The sequence below is a fragment of the Thermobia domestica genome, chromosome 2 (genome assembly GCF_964235325.1).
Source record: "Thermobia domestica chromosome 2, izTheDome1.hap1.1, whole genome shotgun sequence".
NCBI lineage: Eukaryota > Metazoa > Arthropoda > Insecta > Zygentoma > Lepismatidae > Thermobia > Thermobia domestica.
In genome coordinates, this window is record NC_137455.1 from 16,665,186 (window position 1) to 16,682,716 (window position 17,531).

The 17,531-nt window shown below is 36.8% G+C and overlaps 1 protein-coding gene across 2 annotated transcripts in view; it reads left to right on the plus strand.

Annotated features, from left to right (window-relative positions):
* The window catches only part of LOC145670719 (mitochondrial enolase superfamily member 1-like), a 51,809-nt gene extending 35,336 nt beyond the window's left edge, over window positions 1–16,473 (plus strand). For both annotated transcript variants that reach the window (XM_081739501.1, XM_081739506.1), the window contains 4 exons: window positions 3,313–3,447; window positions 5,998–6,169; window positions 7,076–7,257; window positions 16,274–16,473. In XM_081739501.1, coding sequence (XP_081595627.1) covers window positions 3,313–3,447; window positions 5,998–6,169; window positions 7,076–7,257; window positions 16,274–16,417 — 633 coding nt within the window. In that variant the 3' untranslated portion in view covers window positions 16,418–16,473. The remainder of the gene's footprint in view (window positions 1–3,312; window positions 3,448–5,997; window positions 6,170–7,075; window positions 7,258–16,273) is intronic.
* Window positions 16,474–17,531: the final 1,058 nt, after the last annotated feature.

Sequence of the window (17,531 nt, forward strand, 5' to 3'; positions counted from 1 at the left end):
AGTAGGTAACTAGATTCTATCAATGTTGCCAAAATCCAGATTTAAAGCTGGTTTATATTTATGAATAAAAAATGATTCTTTAATCTCCCGTTGTTTTCTTGTTTTTGTTGAACTTATCACATTAACCTGCTTTGTATTGTGTGTATGTTGTGGTTTTAGGTGAAATGACAATCCTGACAAACCCTCTTCTTGTGTCTTGTCTAATGTGTTCTTTAATTCGTGTATTAATATTACGTTTGATTTGACCCACATATGACAAGTCACATTCACATTGAGCACGATAAATACCTGACCTATTTAGTTGATGAACAAAATAACTTTTAAAGCCGGTAAGATGTTTTTCTAAACTTTTCGGGGAGATACTGGAAATAGATACGTTATGCTTTGCAAGAATACGTTGAACTTTTGTTGATAATTGCGGAAAGTAAGGAAATCCTATCCAAGTCTATTCTTTGAGAAAAACTGTTTTAAGGGCTTGCACCGATCTGCATGTTTGATTAAACCCCTTTTATAATGTACGCAATTTATACCCGTTTCTTTGTCCTATTTGATATAAAAACTTTTTCATATACCGGTATCAGACAGTTTGTTATATGCAGAGAGGCGATAGTCATTATTTTAAAGTTCTAAAAATTGTCTGCAAGATTTATTCTCTGGCATTCATGTTATTCTTCTTATAACTTTTTCTATTTAATTATGGTTTGTTTCTCGAAAGATTTACTCCATAATGAAATGCCATACAATAAATGTGAGTGAAAGTATGCATTTTATACTGTATTACTGAAGTGTTGCTAATAAATGTTTCTAATTTACGACATTTGAGTGTTATTATAGACATTGTAAATACGTAATATACACTTAGTAATTGTACGTTGTGCTTTGTGTCTTCCGAAGATTATTCTTTTGCGTTAATCATCGAATTATTGGAATGGAAGTATATTTATCAGCTACATTTACTATCATTTATCATTAATTCGCTAATTTATTAAACGTTTGTAAGGAAATGTTAATCAATCAATAAATAATGTGGTTAATCTAGTTGGATATGAATGTTATATATTGTTTCTCTAACCGGAAAAGAAGAAAAAATATAATCAAATAATATATTTCAAAGATTTTGAAAATGAATATCAATTATTCCGTTTTTGTTTTGTGATAGTAGATCGTAGTTGCTAAGAAAATACATATAGCAGGACATATGATCAACTAATATGATCATAATGTTTGCAAAAATTCAATGTAATAATTTTTACAAAATAAACACTGACCAAACCTTCAACACATTGTACTTTAAACTATAATGTGTTACAGTTTCGGATATATACCATATACACCATATACCATATACCATATATACCATACACCATATACCATGTACACCATACACCATATATCACATACACCATATACCATATAAGTACCATATACACCATATACCATATTCCATATAAACCATACACCATATACCATATGGTGTCTGATGAAGGATATGTTAGATATCCGAAACTGTAACACATTATAGTTCAAAATACCGTGTGTGTTGAAGCTTTGGTCAGTGTTTCTTTTGTTACCATATCAAATCCAAAAACACGGATAGTGTTATTATAATAATTTTTAATAATAATAATAATAAAAAAGACAATGCAATAGATTTTAAAAAGCTTATAAATTTTGGAGTCTATGTTTACAAATTTCAAATACAGTCGAAACTTAACAATTTATTGTATTTATTTTGTTGTTTATCATCGTAGATGTCAAATGACAAGATTTACCTATCACCTTGTTATGTGAACGTCACAGACTTGGGGATACAATACGGTGGTTTGTAGTGAGTAGTCAGGTAAATTATTTGAAAATACAGAATAAATAAATAAATAAATAAATAAATAAATAAATAAATAAATAAATAAATAAATAAATAAATAAAGGACTTAATCATGCTTTCTTTGTGACTTATTAATATTTTAAGAATATTCAATTATTTGTTTTCTAAAATATGAATCTTTAAGTTATGCCGGCTAGACTAAAGGAGACTGTGATGATAAGAAATGAATGAAATGGTGACATGAAGAAAGTGGGAGAAAACGGGAGAACCCCGAGAAAACCCACGTACACGGTGTTTGCCCACCACAAAGATCACTTCACGCGAGCTTGGATCGAACCAAGGACTTCGTGCACTTATTTTCTAAGCATATGTACTATTTGTAACCACTGGCATATAACGAATATATAAAAATATGACCAAAATGTTTTCCCATTGTCGATTCATTACCTGCAGAACATAGAAAAGGATAAGGCAGAAAGGAGAAAGTGCCTAAGGAATTGAAATATGGGGCAACCTATTATTCTTAGCATAACTCGCTGTATTGATCCAACATAGAAGATAACCTAATAGATTATTCTAACATTTTCTGACAGATTGAAAACACCGCGTAAGTTTTTTTCTTTCTTTCAGGAAAAAATTAAGATTACCAACAAAATTGTTATCCACAGAATAATCGGCAATTTTTGGATAAAAAAAAATCCAATATATTTCAGGCAAAAATTTTCTTGTAGGCCTTACATCTGGTGAACTACATACAATATAGCCAAACCCAAACTATCACTTAACGGAGTGTGGTGTGCTTATTCTGTAAAAAAATACGAAAACTCAATTTAGGGGTGTTCAAAAAATTTTGTGGTCCCTGATCCAAAAATGTATCAAAAGATCCCATATATTTCAATCAACAATTTTCTTGTGGGCCTTATATCTGAAGTACATATAGTGTAGCCAAGCCCAATCATTTAACTCAGTATGATGTGTTTATTCCGTAGAAAATACGAAAACTCGATTTAGAGGCCGTTCAAAAATGTTGTGACCCATGATCCAAAAACTAATTCTCGGCCAAGATCGCGATCTTTTGATTCTTTTTTTTTTATGATTGCTGAAATTTTTGTTAACACTCATTTCAATTAAAAATCGGTTGCATAATTGTTTCTTAAATTTTGTTACAGTTTGTGAAACAAGTGTATACCTTTGCAAGAACCTACTGTATCTGGTTTTCTTTAAAATGTTTTAATAAGTGTGTTATATTTTCTCATTGCATTGTTGCTTGACGTGTTCATACATCAACAAATCACACAGATACACATCATTGCATTATGCACGCAGAAAAGGAATATTTGAATAACCATTTAGTACAAAATTATCTTTCATACTTCTGAGTAAGGAGAAATTGTTACTAAAATGGAATAACAATCCACACTAGAAATTAAGTGGAACATTGGTATTTGTAAGAGTTGGAGAAAGTAACTTTTTCAATTCTTTGACAGATGGTGGATGCAAATCAAATATGGGATGTTGACCAGGCAATTGCATGGATGAAAGAACTAGCAGAATTTAAGATATTGTGGATTGAAGAGCCAACGTCACCTGACGATGTTCTTGGACACGCCACTATTGCCAAAGTAAGTACCATGCAGTAATCTTCGTCTCTTACAAATAAAAAAATAAAAAGTAAATAAATCTATTTCTGATTTCGACGTATTTTGTATGAAATTTATATACTATACTTGTATGCAGGGCCGTGCCGTGGGGTGGGAGCGAGCGGGGCGACGGCTCCGGGCGCCGAAGTAAGGGGGGAGAAAAATTCGGGAGAAAAAAAGACACGAAAAATTGTTTGGAATATATGTATGGGGGCGCCGTCGTATACTCTCGCCCCGGGCGCTGATTTTCCATGGCACGGCTCTGCTTGTATGATTGGAACACAGAAATCTCCAAATGGGCATGAACAACGAATTGTTTACTAGAAAACAGTGAAAATGTAATCATACATCAGGACAAATTTTCATGAAATATTTCGTCGGGTGGGGAGAGAAATAAATAATAGGAGAACTTAAAGAATAGAAAAGTAACTGTGAGGCGTTAAGGTGGGAACTATTGGAATCCAGAGTCATCATTGTTATGCGGAAATGTCTGTAGCGAATCTTATTTTGGAGTTGTGAGCTTGAAAGTGGAGAAACATGGAACTAACGGGACAAGTTAGCTTCCCGTAAGAGTCTAGGAAGTAGAAGGGACAATATGTGAAGAAATTTATTTATGTATGTATGATTATGTAAAATAATGAAAAAGGACTAAATATTTCGTATTTCTCAATCCTTCATTATTGTATATATATATATATATATATATATATATATAATTACTCTCTTCCCTTACTATTCCTTCAAACCAGTTCCATTAGTTTTATTTTCTTCTGCTACATAGAATCTTTCTATTTCCAGGCTTTCAATATATTATGTACCACTGGATTCCATTCATCTCCTTAAAACTTTAGTGTTACCATGGCAAGTGCATTTTCCCTCACCCTTCATTCACCTCTTTAAAACTTTAGTGTTACGATGGCAAGTGCATTTCTTCTCACCACCCATTCCCCACTCAAAACCTTTAGTGTTACCAATGACAAGTGCATTTCCCCCTCACACTTCATTGCCCATTCAAAAGCTTTAGTGTTGTCATAGCAAACAATTTTTATTATATTTAAGATTTACTAATCAAATGATATTAATTCAATTAATATTGAAACCGGAAGTGCTAGTAGATTTCTACGACTTCCAATTTTAGTAACGAGATCAGAATGGAGATCAAATATATTCTTGAGACACTTAATTGATTGGAGAAAATTGCTTCTTGCATCTATTGACGTTTTTAATCTACAACAATCAACGTTAAAACCGAAAGTAGTTGATTTCTGACACTTCTCCTTTGAATAGAAAGTTAAGAGAGAAGATGGCATATATATTTTAGAACGCTACATCGATTAAAAAAAAGAAGAAACGCTTCTTGCTATCTCTTATGCTTTCTGCTCTATGTAAATCAACATTGGAACCAGAAGTTGTAGTGAATTTCTATCATTTCCTGTTTTGGTAGAGAGTTAAGGATGGAGATGAAATATAACCTTGGGATGCTTAATCGATTAAAGGAAACCACTTCTCGCTATTTATTACTGTCTTTGCTCTATAGTAATCAACGTATAAACCTGAATTTCTACCACTTTCGGTGTGAATATCACCTCCAGCAACGAGATCATTTCCCATCTTCTAACCCTCTACATTCTGGCCAAAATTAATGGTGACCCATTTAATAGCTTTTTTTTCCCGCTCGGACATTCATATGGACAGACAGAGTAAATATTGCAATATTCCCTTATATTTACAAACAATACCACATGCTTCAGCACAAGGATCACCAAGTAGCCGGGGCATGTCAGCTCTGAAGAAATACGAGAAGAACACGAAGAATCACGAGGAGGACTCCTACAACTCCTCCACAAGCTCCGAGGACACGAAGAAATACGAGAAGAACACGAAGAGTCACGAAGAGGACTCCTACAACTCCTTCACAAGCTCCGCTTCCAAAACTGGCTATAAAAGAGGATGCATAGAAACAAATGTCATCAGTCTCCAGCTGAACACACCCTACCGTTCTCTCCAAGTTACTTGGGCCAGAAGAGACTCCCTAACCTTATCTCTGCGCTGCTGTGGGCAAGAGGTTACTAATCAATCTCTACGCCGTACTGGGTAGGAGATACTAAGCCCCTCTGCGCTGCTTCGGGCAAGAGGTTCCTGACCAATTTACACGCTGCACTGGGCAAGAGATACTATTCCACCTCTGTGCTGCTTCAGGCAAGAGGTTCCTAAACAATCTTCATGCTGCACTGGGCAGGAGATACTATTCCACCTCTGCGCCGCTTCGTGCAAGAGATTCCTAACCAATCTCCGCACTGCTCTGGTCAGAATATCCAATTTATAGAGAAAAATATTAGAGACATTATTTATTTGTAACTCAGTGTACAAAATCTGTATAAAAATGTTTTTAACAAAAACGTAAGGAAAAACCCCGTGCACCGTTTCTCTACCATTGCTTACAATATATGTATACGGGTTTTTGGTAAGCCGAACTCCTTATTAATCAATCGAGTTGTTTAGAACTTAACAAAAATTTTCTTCTGATTCCAGGCGTTGAAACCTTATGGAATCCGGGTAGCGACAGGGGAAATGTGTTGCAACCGTGTGATGTTCAAGCAATTTTTACAAGCAGATGGATTGCAGTTCTGTCAGATTGACTCCTGTAGATTAGGTGGTGTCAATGAAATATTGGCTGTTTACTTTATGGCAAAGAAGCTTGGAGGTAAAGTTGGCTTATCTATTATTTGAAAGAAAACGTAGAAACAAAGTACTTGCTATAGAAAAATAAGATCAGGTATTTGTAAAGTAAACGTACACAATAGCTGAAAACAAACGACTCACTCACTTTTCAATGCACCAATTAAGCTTAATCTTATTATATTTTAGCAGTTCATTTAGCCAACTTAAAAAAAAAAAAAAAAAAAAAAAAAAAAAAAAAAAAAAAAAAAAAAAAACTATACTTGACTAAATTCAGACCAGTTCAGTTTACTTCTCTTTTCACAATGCATTGGAAACTATACTTATACTATTTTCAATTCTAGTATCCTCATTTTAATTTTTTCCGTTAAAATAATAATTACCTATGTTCTGCAACTTTATTAACGTTTAACGGAAAAGAAAAAAAATATCCAAAGACGAGACATATCATCATGAAGATTTTAACTGTACTGTATTGTATTTATTTTCATCCTTTATGATACAAATCATTCACAAAGTGAACGTATGAATTGGATACCTTAAAAAAAAGCATGTATACAGGTTGATGCATTTAAATCTTGCGCACATAATGTGTAATATTTAACTTAAATAGAAACTCAGTTTTTTTCAGTTATTCTAATTTAGATATACAAATATAACATATATCTTGTAAATATCAACTTATAGACGATTACATGATAGTTTTTAATCTTTTGAACTGCAGACATTTTTATGACTTAATATTACTGTTGACCGTGTACTTGAAAGATATTCTTCTATCGAATAGAAACAGTGCTCCTGTAGATAACACTTACATTACCATCAGTAACTGTTTAAAGGGGAAGAAAACAGAAGGGTAATTCTAATTTTAACTGATTGAAGATATGCCATCCATGATTTTAATATTTTATTTATTTGCTTTTATGCTAAGTTCCTGTGTGTCCACATGCTGGTGGAGTGGGATTGTGTGAAATGGTGCAACATCTCCAAATCTTCGACTACATTTGTTTATCTGGCACCACTGAAAACAGGATGGTTGAATATGTTGACCAACAACATGAGCATTTCGTTAACCCAACTGTTATTAGGCAAGCACATTACTTAGCACCAACGGTAAGTATCTTAAGTTTTCAAATTCATTGAGGGTCATTTCATAAATAATGAACACTAATAGCAATACTACGGAGTGAATGAAGAAATCGAGGTAAACATTTCGTCAGTTGAAGTTGAGGTCTTGAGACAGCAGGACGTGTGCTTGTGCGCTCTGTAGTGAACACAGTGTGGCTGTGACAAGTGTTGGAAATGGACGCTGCAGGCGTCTCGGGTAACGTGTCTATTTGAAGATCAGAGGTCGAACATAAAGATGGAAACTTTACTTGGCAAAACCCCCACAGAAATTCACAGTGCCTTGCGTAAAGTTTGTGCTGAGACAAGAGTGGATCTTAGTACAGTTTCTCGTTGGGCTACTCGTTTTCGCAGTGGCCATGTGTGCATAAAGGATGATGCAAGACCAGGAAGGCCGAAATCATCAACCCATGAGTGTCCGACTTGTGACAGATGCATTTGAACAAGATCGCCGTATGGTATGTGAGAAACTTTCTGACATTACAGGGATTTCATCTACGTCAATATACCGAATTCTGACACGTGATTTACAGAAAAGAAAAATTTCTCCTCGATGGGTCCACCACTTCTTGACTGCTGAACAGAAGCACACACGTCTGGACAACGCAATGGTGCTGAAACAAAGATTCAACATTGAAGGTGTGAGGACTTTCTGTGTCGCATTATTGCTATTGATGAAACGTGGATCAGAGACTAACGCTGTGCGTACAAAGCTTCGTAAATAGGGTTGGGAAATGTTACCTCATGCTCCCTACAGTTCGGACATGAATTCACCAGACTATACCTGTTCCCGAACTTGAAACAGCGTATGCGTGGACGTCGGTTTTCATGTCTGGAAGAGCTTTCTGCAGCCGTTATTCGAATCATTCGACAGTTTCATAAAGATGGCGTCCTTGATGAAATGCAGAAGCTACCCGGACATTGGGATTCTGTCATTGCCAAGGAGGGAAATTATATTGAAGGTCTGTAAAGGGGTATTCTCCAAACTATAAATGTGTAAGGCACAAAAAATTAGTGTGTATTATTTATGAAAAGACCCTCGTAATTGAGTGTATAACTATTATTATTATTTTAGCAATAATAGTAAGGTAAAAGTAAACGCCACTCTCTTTCCATGTTAGACAGGGTATAGAAGGTCCAAGGTCTGAGTGGAGTATTAAGCTATACTTTTTAGTTTGTGGTATAAACAGGTTCCGGAGAAAGACCTGACGGTTTTCGAATTAAAACTGTGACTAAACTGATTACTTCAGAAATATATTTTGTTTCCGAATTAAACTATAACTTAAAGTATTTTGGTTACAACATTTAGGTATAAAACAAATCACTCCTACTTCTTGAAAATTATTTTTTTCAAATAATTTTCCCATTAAGAATATTCAAAATGTCGTTGCAACGAAGACTGCGAGTTCCCGAATTCCCTTATCTGCGACACTCAATTGTTGCACCGCAACAAGTTTTTATGGATGGGATCGAACCAGGAACCCCACACACCAAAGGTGAACGCTCTACTACTGAGCCATCGCGGTCCCAAGATGTTGGTTGTCTCTTTGTCCGTTGCTTCTTGGAATTCTTTGTGTAAATTAATGTCTCTGCTTAATTTGTTCAAGTACCTCCAGAAAAAGTGGTTAAGCCCAAAAGAGATTCATGAGGACATGAACAGTGTGTTGGGCGATAGGACTCCTTCCTACCAGGTAGTAAAGAATTGGTTCCGCGACTTTCGTTGCGGCAGGGAAAGCTGTCAACAGGCCCCTGGTGCTGGTCCTTCAACAACACCATGCACCCCAGAAAACATTGATGCTGCACATGATACTATTATAAGCAGACAGATGAATCACGGTGCAACAGTTAGCAAACATCATACACATCTCTGTAGGCTCAGTGGAAACTATTGTGCATGAACACTTGGGATTCAGAAAGGTGTCAGCGCGATGGGTACCCAAAATGTTATCTCGTGAACATCAGAAGTTCGATATTCAAGGGCTGGCTTGGAGGTTATGGAGGCAGACCTGAAACAGTTCTGTGATAGTGGATGAGACGTGCTCCACCACTATGATCCCGAGTCAAAACGACAGATCATGGAGTGGCGGCACAGCAGTTCGGCTCCCCTACGCAAGTTCAAGGTGCAAGCATCAGCACACAAGGTTATGGCCACAATTTTTTGGGATGCGAAGGGTGTGCTCCTTATTGAATACCTGGAGGTTGGAAACACTATCACAGGGGCCTATTATGCAGCCCTAATTCCTAAGTTACGCGAAGCAATACAGGAAAAACGGCGCGGGATGTTGCAGCGAACAGTGCTGTTCCACCAAGATAATGCTCCAGCTCAAAAAAGCTATCTTACTGGTGCCGCAATCCATGCTGCTGGTTTTGATGTGTTGGAACATCCTCCCTACTCACCTGACCTCGCCCCTTAGTGACTTTCATTTGTTCCCAAAGTTGAAAGAGTACCTCAAGGGGAAGAAGTTTCACTCAAATGCAGCTGTTATTGAAGCTGTGGAGGAATGGCTCACGGTTCAGCCAGAGACTTTCTTTGAAGCTGGCATAGTGGCTTTACAGCATAGGTAGAAGAAGTGCATTACTATGAAAGAAGACTTTTTGGAAAAATAATACTGCTTATAGGTCAGGGATAATAATTATTGAACCACCCTCGTATTATCGTCATGTTTTTTGGTTCTGCTCTTATCTTGACCATTCGTTAAGCGTTAAATTTTTAACATCCTATTACTTCGTGTCTTTTTTTTTTTTCATGAGAAAGCCAACTCCTGCTGTTCCGCTTACAGTTCTTGAATAGATTATTTCGAAGTCTCCCGTCCACAGATCCCTAACATCAGGCCACCGAATTTCGCTGATAACTAACATACCTAACAAAAAGTATAGACCAATCTGGGTGCACAAATGCTTCTTTTCGGAGTTACAGGCTGCAAAAACGAACTTTAAAGGTCTATAGCTCCAAAATTATGGGACCTACCGTAGTCGGTCAAGACTTCACTTAGGAACTAGTAAGTGTCTTATCCAAATATCCTAGTTTCAGAATCCTGCGGTATTTCCGCAACAGTTTTTTACAGAGGTAATTGGTGAGTATGATCTTGAAACTTTGCTGGCGTCTACTATTAATCCAATGTTCTCGGGATTGCTGCCAGAGTGAGTGTTGCTGTGCTGAGCTTTCGTTACCATACAGCGGCAACATCTTCAGAGCTATGGAACACAGCGAGAGAATAGGAACACAGCGATTCTTAAAGACCACAATATAATCTGTACGACCAGCGCACTTCAACACATAGCTCTGAAGATGTTGCCGCTGTATGGTAACGAAAGCTCAGCACAGCAACACTCACTCTGGCAGCAATCCCGAGAACATTGGATTAATAGTAGACGCCAGCAAAGCTTCAAGATCATATTGACAAACCTCTACGGGGAGGATATTTACAGGAAGATAAACAGACTCCAGACACTCCGCCGAACAAAAGGGAAGTTGTTATCTCGATTGGCCTTCCTACTACGATGCAGAGACCAAAGTATCATTCCAGATTTCGCCAAGGTAACCAGTCACATCAAGTCACAGAAGGCCCATGGGTCCTTATCAGGGCCAGCCATGCTCTAGTCAGGGAACAGATACAGGAACTTCACAGAAGACTAGACCAGCACGACAGGGAAATGAAGCATCTACTTCTGTATCTACCAACAGTGCTCCACACCTGGGACTGGGAATGGGTAGATTCCATCACGTATGCATATGGTAGCAGGCAGCATGAATTACACACAGTTCATCTTAAGAAGAAATTCGAAAAGCTTAACCGAAGACAAAACCCTGAACCATCTCATCCGAGCAGAGTAAAAGCAGTGGTGAATCTCTCCAGCAAAAGACTAAGTGAAGCAGCTACAAGTTTTCTATGCAAAGGCCTGAAATTCGCTCCAACACCTAAACACATTCCCATCACGGAAACTGTAAGCGGTATTGAACAAGCAATAAAACACTTAGACCAAGAAGCAGCAGACCACATACGCACACAAGCCGTTACGGTCCTTATGAGGGCCAAGCAGCAGAAGCCGAAATATAACCTATCCAGAGAAGAAAGGAAAGCCCTCAATGACCTACGAGCTGATGACAGCATCATAATATTACCAGCAGACAAGGGGAATGCGACCGTCATTCTCAACAGGGAAGACTACCACTCCAAATTGACAAGTCTACTGGAAGATCCAGCATATAGAAAAATTGACAGAGATCCAACCAAGGCCATCGAAAAGAAAACCTCCAGATTAATACAAAGTTCCAGTCTGAATGAAGAAGAAAAGAAGAGGCTTAAACCTTCCGGTTCAATACCACCAAGGATTTATGGCCTTCCGAAGATACACAAGAAAGAAGTTCCATTACGATCCATAGTTAACACCATAGGAGGCCCCACGTACAACCTGGCCAAGAAATTAACAGGACTGCTACAGTCACTAACAGGGGAGTGTACACACCATATCAGAAACTCCAGCCATTTCGTACAACTACTACACAGCATCAAGACAAATGCAGATGACATACTCGTCAGCTTTGATGTGGTTTCTCTCTTTACGAGGGTACCACTGGAAGATTCTATTAAACTCCTGGAATCGCACTTCAGCAAGGATATAGTGCATCTATTCAGACACACCCTAACGTTTACCTACTTCAGTTACCAAGACAATTTTTTTGAACAAAGCGATAGTGTGGCAATGGGCTCTTCTCTCTCTCCAGTAATAGCGAACTTCTATATGGAGTATTTTGAACACAAAGCGCTAGAAACAGCAATATACAAACCTACAGTATTCTACAGATATGTAGACGACACATTCGTCATATGGCCCCATGGCAGACAGAAACTTGACGAATTCCTGCAGCATCTGAATTCTATACACTGCAACATCCAGTTCACAATGGAAACAGAAACAGAAGGAATTTGATTTGATTTGATTTGATTTATTTGCGTTCATTTGACCATACAGAGTACACAATTGTACATATGGTATAGAACATGTCATTTCACAATAATACATTGGTTAAATACAGAGTTAATAAACACATACAAATAAACTATAAGCATACGAATATAAAACTAATTTTTTTACAATAAAAGAAGGAAAAAATAAAGATTTGTTATTTAATCTAATGGTTAAAATATTTCTACGTACTAAGTTTTATTGCCTTCAGAAATAATAAAGAATTATTCACCTATATACTCATCTACAGAATAATAAGATTTACAAATTAGCATATTTTTAACCTCTCTCAAAAACTTTATATCATCTTTTATGTATTTCAATTCTCTTGGTAATTTATTATATAGCACCGCACCTCTATAAAATGTAGTTTTTTCAAACATACTTGTTCTGTGTGATGGTATTACAAATTTATCACAGTTTCTAGTTCTATATTCATGTACGTCGGCATGCGTTAAGTAGTTATCTATGTTTTTTCTCACTAATTTTAATACCTCATATATATACAAACTCGGTATCGTAAGCAATCTGAGTTCACGAAATTTACTTCTACAACTACTACGAAAATGGGAATGTGTAATGATACGGATTATTTTCTTTTGTAATCTAAATATTGTAAACAAATCATTAGTGACACCCCAGAAGGCAATACCATACTGTACTCGGGAATAAAATGACGCATAATATAATGAAATTAAAGTGTCTAGGTTAAGAACAGAGGAAAGTGTATAAACCATATAAACAATAGAAGATAAATTTTGGCATAAATTGTTTATATGATGTTTCCATTTAAGTTTGTCGTCTAGGTTTAATCCTAAGAATTTAGTATTTGAAGCACATTCCACATTATTATTATTAATTGTAAACGAAGGTTTAATTGGTGATGAATTAGTTGGGAAAAAATATAAACATTTGGTTTTTTCGGTGTTAATAATTAAGTTATTGTGGTGTAACCAAGTTTCGAGCTCTCTTGCTGTTATATTTACATTATTTTGCAGCTCAGTTAAATTACTTCCTTTTACAAGTATATTTGTGTCATCTGCATACAGAAATAACTTATCATGAGTGATATAAAGTGGTAGATCATTAACATATAAAAGAAATAATATTGGTCCTAAGACTGATCCTTGAGGAACTCCTATGTTAACCATAGAAGGTGTTGATCTGTGAGTTTCGATATACAAGTTGTCTTCATTAATGAAATTTATCTCTACAAATTGTTGTCTATTTGTAAGGTAAGTTTGAAACCATTGGTTAGCAACACCCCTTATTCCATATGCATTTAATTTACTTAAGAGTAACGAATGGTTGACACAGTCGAAAGCTTTACTTAAGTCACAAAATATAGATAGTGGGTATGATTTACTTTCTATTGAGTCTACTACTTCTTGCAAGAAATGAAGGGCAGCTGTAGATGTGGATCTATTTTTAAGAAAACCATGTTGCGAGTCAGATAAAACATTGTTACGTTCCAAATGCGTAATTAATCTATTTTTCATTATGGATTCTATAATTTTCGAAAATTTAGAGGAGAGAGCTATTGGTCTGTAATTTTCACATTTCTTTTTGTCACCCTTTTTGTGTAATGGTTTTATAAGGGCCCATTTCAGGCTGTCTGGGAATATACCTTGTAAGAATGAGTCATTAATTATGTGAGACAGAGGCTGTGCAATTGCGTGGATACATCTTTTGATTATAAATTCCGGGATGTCATCTGGACCCCTTGATGATCCGTATTTAAAATTCCTTACTACTGATATTATTTCAGAAGGATTTGTTGGAATTATAAATAAAGAACTACTTATTTGATTAATTCGATTAGGGTTATTCTTAATATCATTCGATGATGTTTGCGACTTAAGTAGGTTAGTAACTATATTGCTGAAGTAAGAGTTGAAAAGCTCAACAATAACATGAGGGTCTTTACAGTTTTTGCCGTTCGCGAGTTTTATTTCAGTATTTTGAACATGTTGTGGTTTTTAATTTGTTTCTTCTTTAATTATTTTCCAGGCCATTTTGGTCTTGTTTTCTGCATTAGAAATTATATTATTATAATAGGACTTTTTGGCTTGTTTTATTACCTTTTTATATATGTTTTTATAATTTTTACAGTAAATCTTAATACTATTATCCTTAGTAGTTTTGCTAAGATGATTTAGTGACTTCATCTTTTTACTACTCACTATTATACCTTGCGTCACAGTTCCCGTTCCTGGACGTACTCGTATACAAGAAGCCAGATGGAAGTCTAGGCCATTCAATCTACAGGAAACCCACACACACTGATCTCTACCTCGATGCGACCAGTTTTCATCATCCTGCACAGAAGACGGGGGTGTTAAATACTCTAATACACAGAGCATACCAAATAGCAGATCCAGATAATATAAGCACAGAACTGTCTCACCTGGAAACAGTATTGAAATTCAACGAATATTCGTCGAAACAGATCAACACAGCCATGAGAAAATACAGTAGCAGAGATTGCACCACAAAAGAGGACAACACGGGAGACAAGAAAAATATTGCACTTATTCCATATATGGGAAAAACCTCCAACCAACTAGCAAGACTATTGAAGAAATTCAACATCAAGACTGTACACTGCCCTCCACCGAAGATCAGGAGTTTAGTACCAAGTGCAAAAGACTCATTGGGATTAAAGACACCAGGCATCTATAGGATCACCTGTGAATGTAACGCCACTTACATAGGTGAAACAGGAAGGAACATTGAAGACAGAATGAAAGAACACCAGCGACACACCAGACTTAAACAACCGGAAAAATCTGCAATAGCCGAACACTGCATACAATACAATCATACGGCCATGTGGGACCAAATTGAAGTACTAAAGAAAAGTAAACAGTTCTGGGACAGGAAAATACATGAATATCTATTCATCCGTACATACAAGCCATCCATCAACAGAGACGAAGGTTATCATCTACCTGACATCTGGTTCCAGCTTCTCAGTACGAAAAGAACCATCAGCCAATCAGAGAGCAGTTTCCACCAGCAAAATCAGAGCACGCCATTGGCCAACAAAAACAACCAATAGGAACACAGCGATTCTTAAAGACCACTATATAATCTGTACGACCAGCACACTTCAACACATAGCTCTGAAGATGTTGCCGCTGTATGGTAACGAAAGCTCAGCACAGCAACACTCACTCTGGCAGCAATCCCGAGAACATTGGATTAATTGGTGAGTACTTCAAATTATATGCCCTGAGCTAAACTTCCTCTATAAAAATTGTTCCATAAGTACCTTAGGATTCTGAAACATGTATTTTTGGACAACGCACGTATTAGTTCCTAAGTGAAGTCTTGACCTGACTACGACGGTAGATCCCGTAGATTTCGAGCTCTGGACCTTTAAAGTTTTTTTTTTCTTTCTTCATGTTTTCGGCAGCCTATAACTCCGAAAGGAAACATTTGTGCACACAGGTTGGTCTATATTTTTTGTCTTATCTTGGAGTCAGGAATCACCTTCAACACGTTGTCGGTGTCATTCTTTGCATTTTTTTCTTCAGATTCTCCAGTTTTCCGCATTGCAGCAGCGATCAGACGCTCCAAGTTCCTACCCTGCAGAGGTTTTGCTTAATGACGACGGGAACGACCTACTGTGAAACAGTAATGTCGCATTCCCTAGACACATACCTTTTTTTAAAAAAAAAAATATTCGTTTTCATATTGTTTTGTTGGAAAGGGCTCCCGTTTTTCCTTACACTTCGCAGTAAAGTACTCATCCAGGACATTCTGTCTCTGCCTGCCTCTTTCCAGTCCTGAGTCTTGCCTATGTCAATCATTTTAAAGTGGTAACGGTAGAGCTACTGCCCTGTACTGACCTTGGTACATATTACAACATTGGCTTAATGAATAGAAAACTCTTAGTGCTATTTTTATGTAAGTATAATGACACACATGTAGAAGGATTTTAAACTTGGTATCGTGAACACTAAACAGAAACAAGTAAAAATTTGCTGTTCTATATTAACGTGATTATATATTAAATTTCCTTCTGTTTCAGGCATCTGGCTACAGTACACAACTTAAGTCTTCGGATGCTGAGGAATATGAATACCCTTATGGACAGAAGTGGAAGGAATTATTCGCAGCAGGCGTTTTTCAAGACCCACGTCAAGACATCATACATGGTCTGAAAATCAAGTAGTTTACAGCTGTTAAAACAAACTTGTAATAAAATAGCAAAATAAACAATGCCAATAATCTTTTGTTTTCTAATTCTGGTAAAAATATATTTAATGCATGTCTTCGTTCCATGCTTATCTTGTCCTGATTCACAGAACAAGCTAAAACTTAGTACTTATTCGGAAACCTAGAAATACTCTTTTTACCTTCACGTAAGTGACCCTATGCTCAACATATAATTCAGGACCGTACCGCGGTTGAGACGGTGAATCCATGCTCCCTAAGTTAGACTCTTCAGAAAAACTTCTAATTTAATCCTGTGATTCAAAATATTTCAACTTTGAATAATCATTTTGTAAGACATTTTTACTACTGTACAGTATAGTATTAATGTCGCGAAGTGCACTCATAATGGGATATTACTATCATTGATATTAAAACGTCAATTTGGCGCAAAATAGTTTATTCATTCTGTGATTCACAAACACTGGTATCATGGTTTTAAATTTTTCATAAGCACATTTCAATTACTTGGAGTATGTAGTTGCGTTGATCGTCTAGCCACGTAGTAACAGTATGCAATATACGAGGGTCCTTTAACTCGAACTGGCAACACTGTTACGATTGGAGTGTCGTGTGGGCAGGAGACACATGACGAACGTAGTGTGTTCTGTGAATGTGTATGAGTCAGTTCAACGCTGTTGCAATCCCATATTATGGTGTGTGTGGCGAGTAGACATTGTTAAAGTGATTGTTGTGTGAAATACCGCCCTAATGCAATGTTCACGCGTGCAGAACAGCGTGTGTTTATGAAATACCAGGTAGCATGAAGGCGAAATGCTAGGACGATTCACAGAGGATTAGTAGAGGCCTGTGGTAAAGCTGCTCTACCGTATCGGACATTGGCGAGATGGGTTACAGCATTTCAGGCGGGACGACAGCCAATAGACAAAATGCACGGTGGGGGGCATATACGAACGAAATTATCTTGCAAGACTGCGGACACTGCTTGACGGTGATCGGCGCTGGACTTGTAGTGAATTGGCGCAGGAGCTGAACATTTCTTCTGGATCAGTGTTCAGCATTCTAACACAAGATCTTAGCATGCGGGAAATTGCAGGCAGATGGGTACCTCA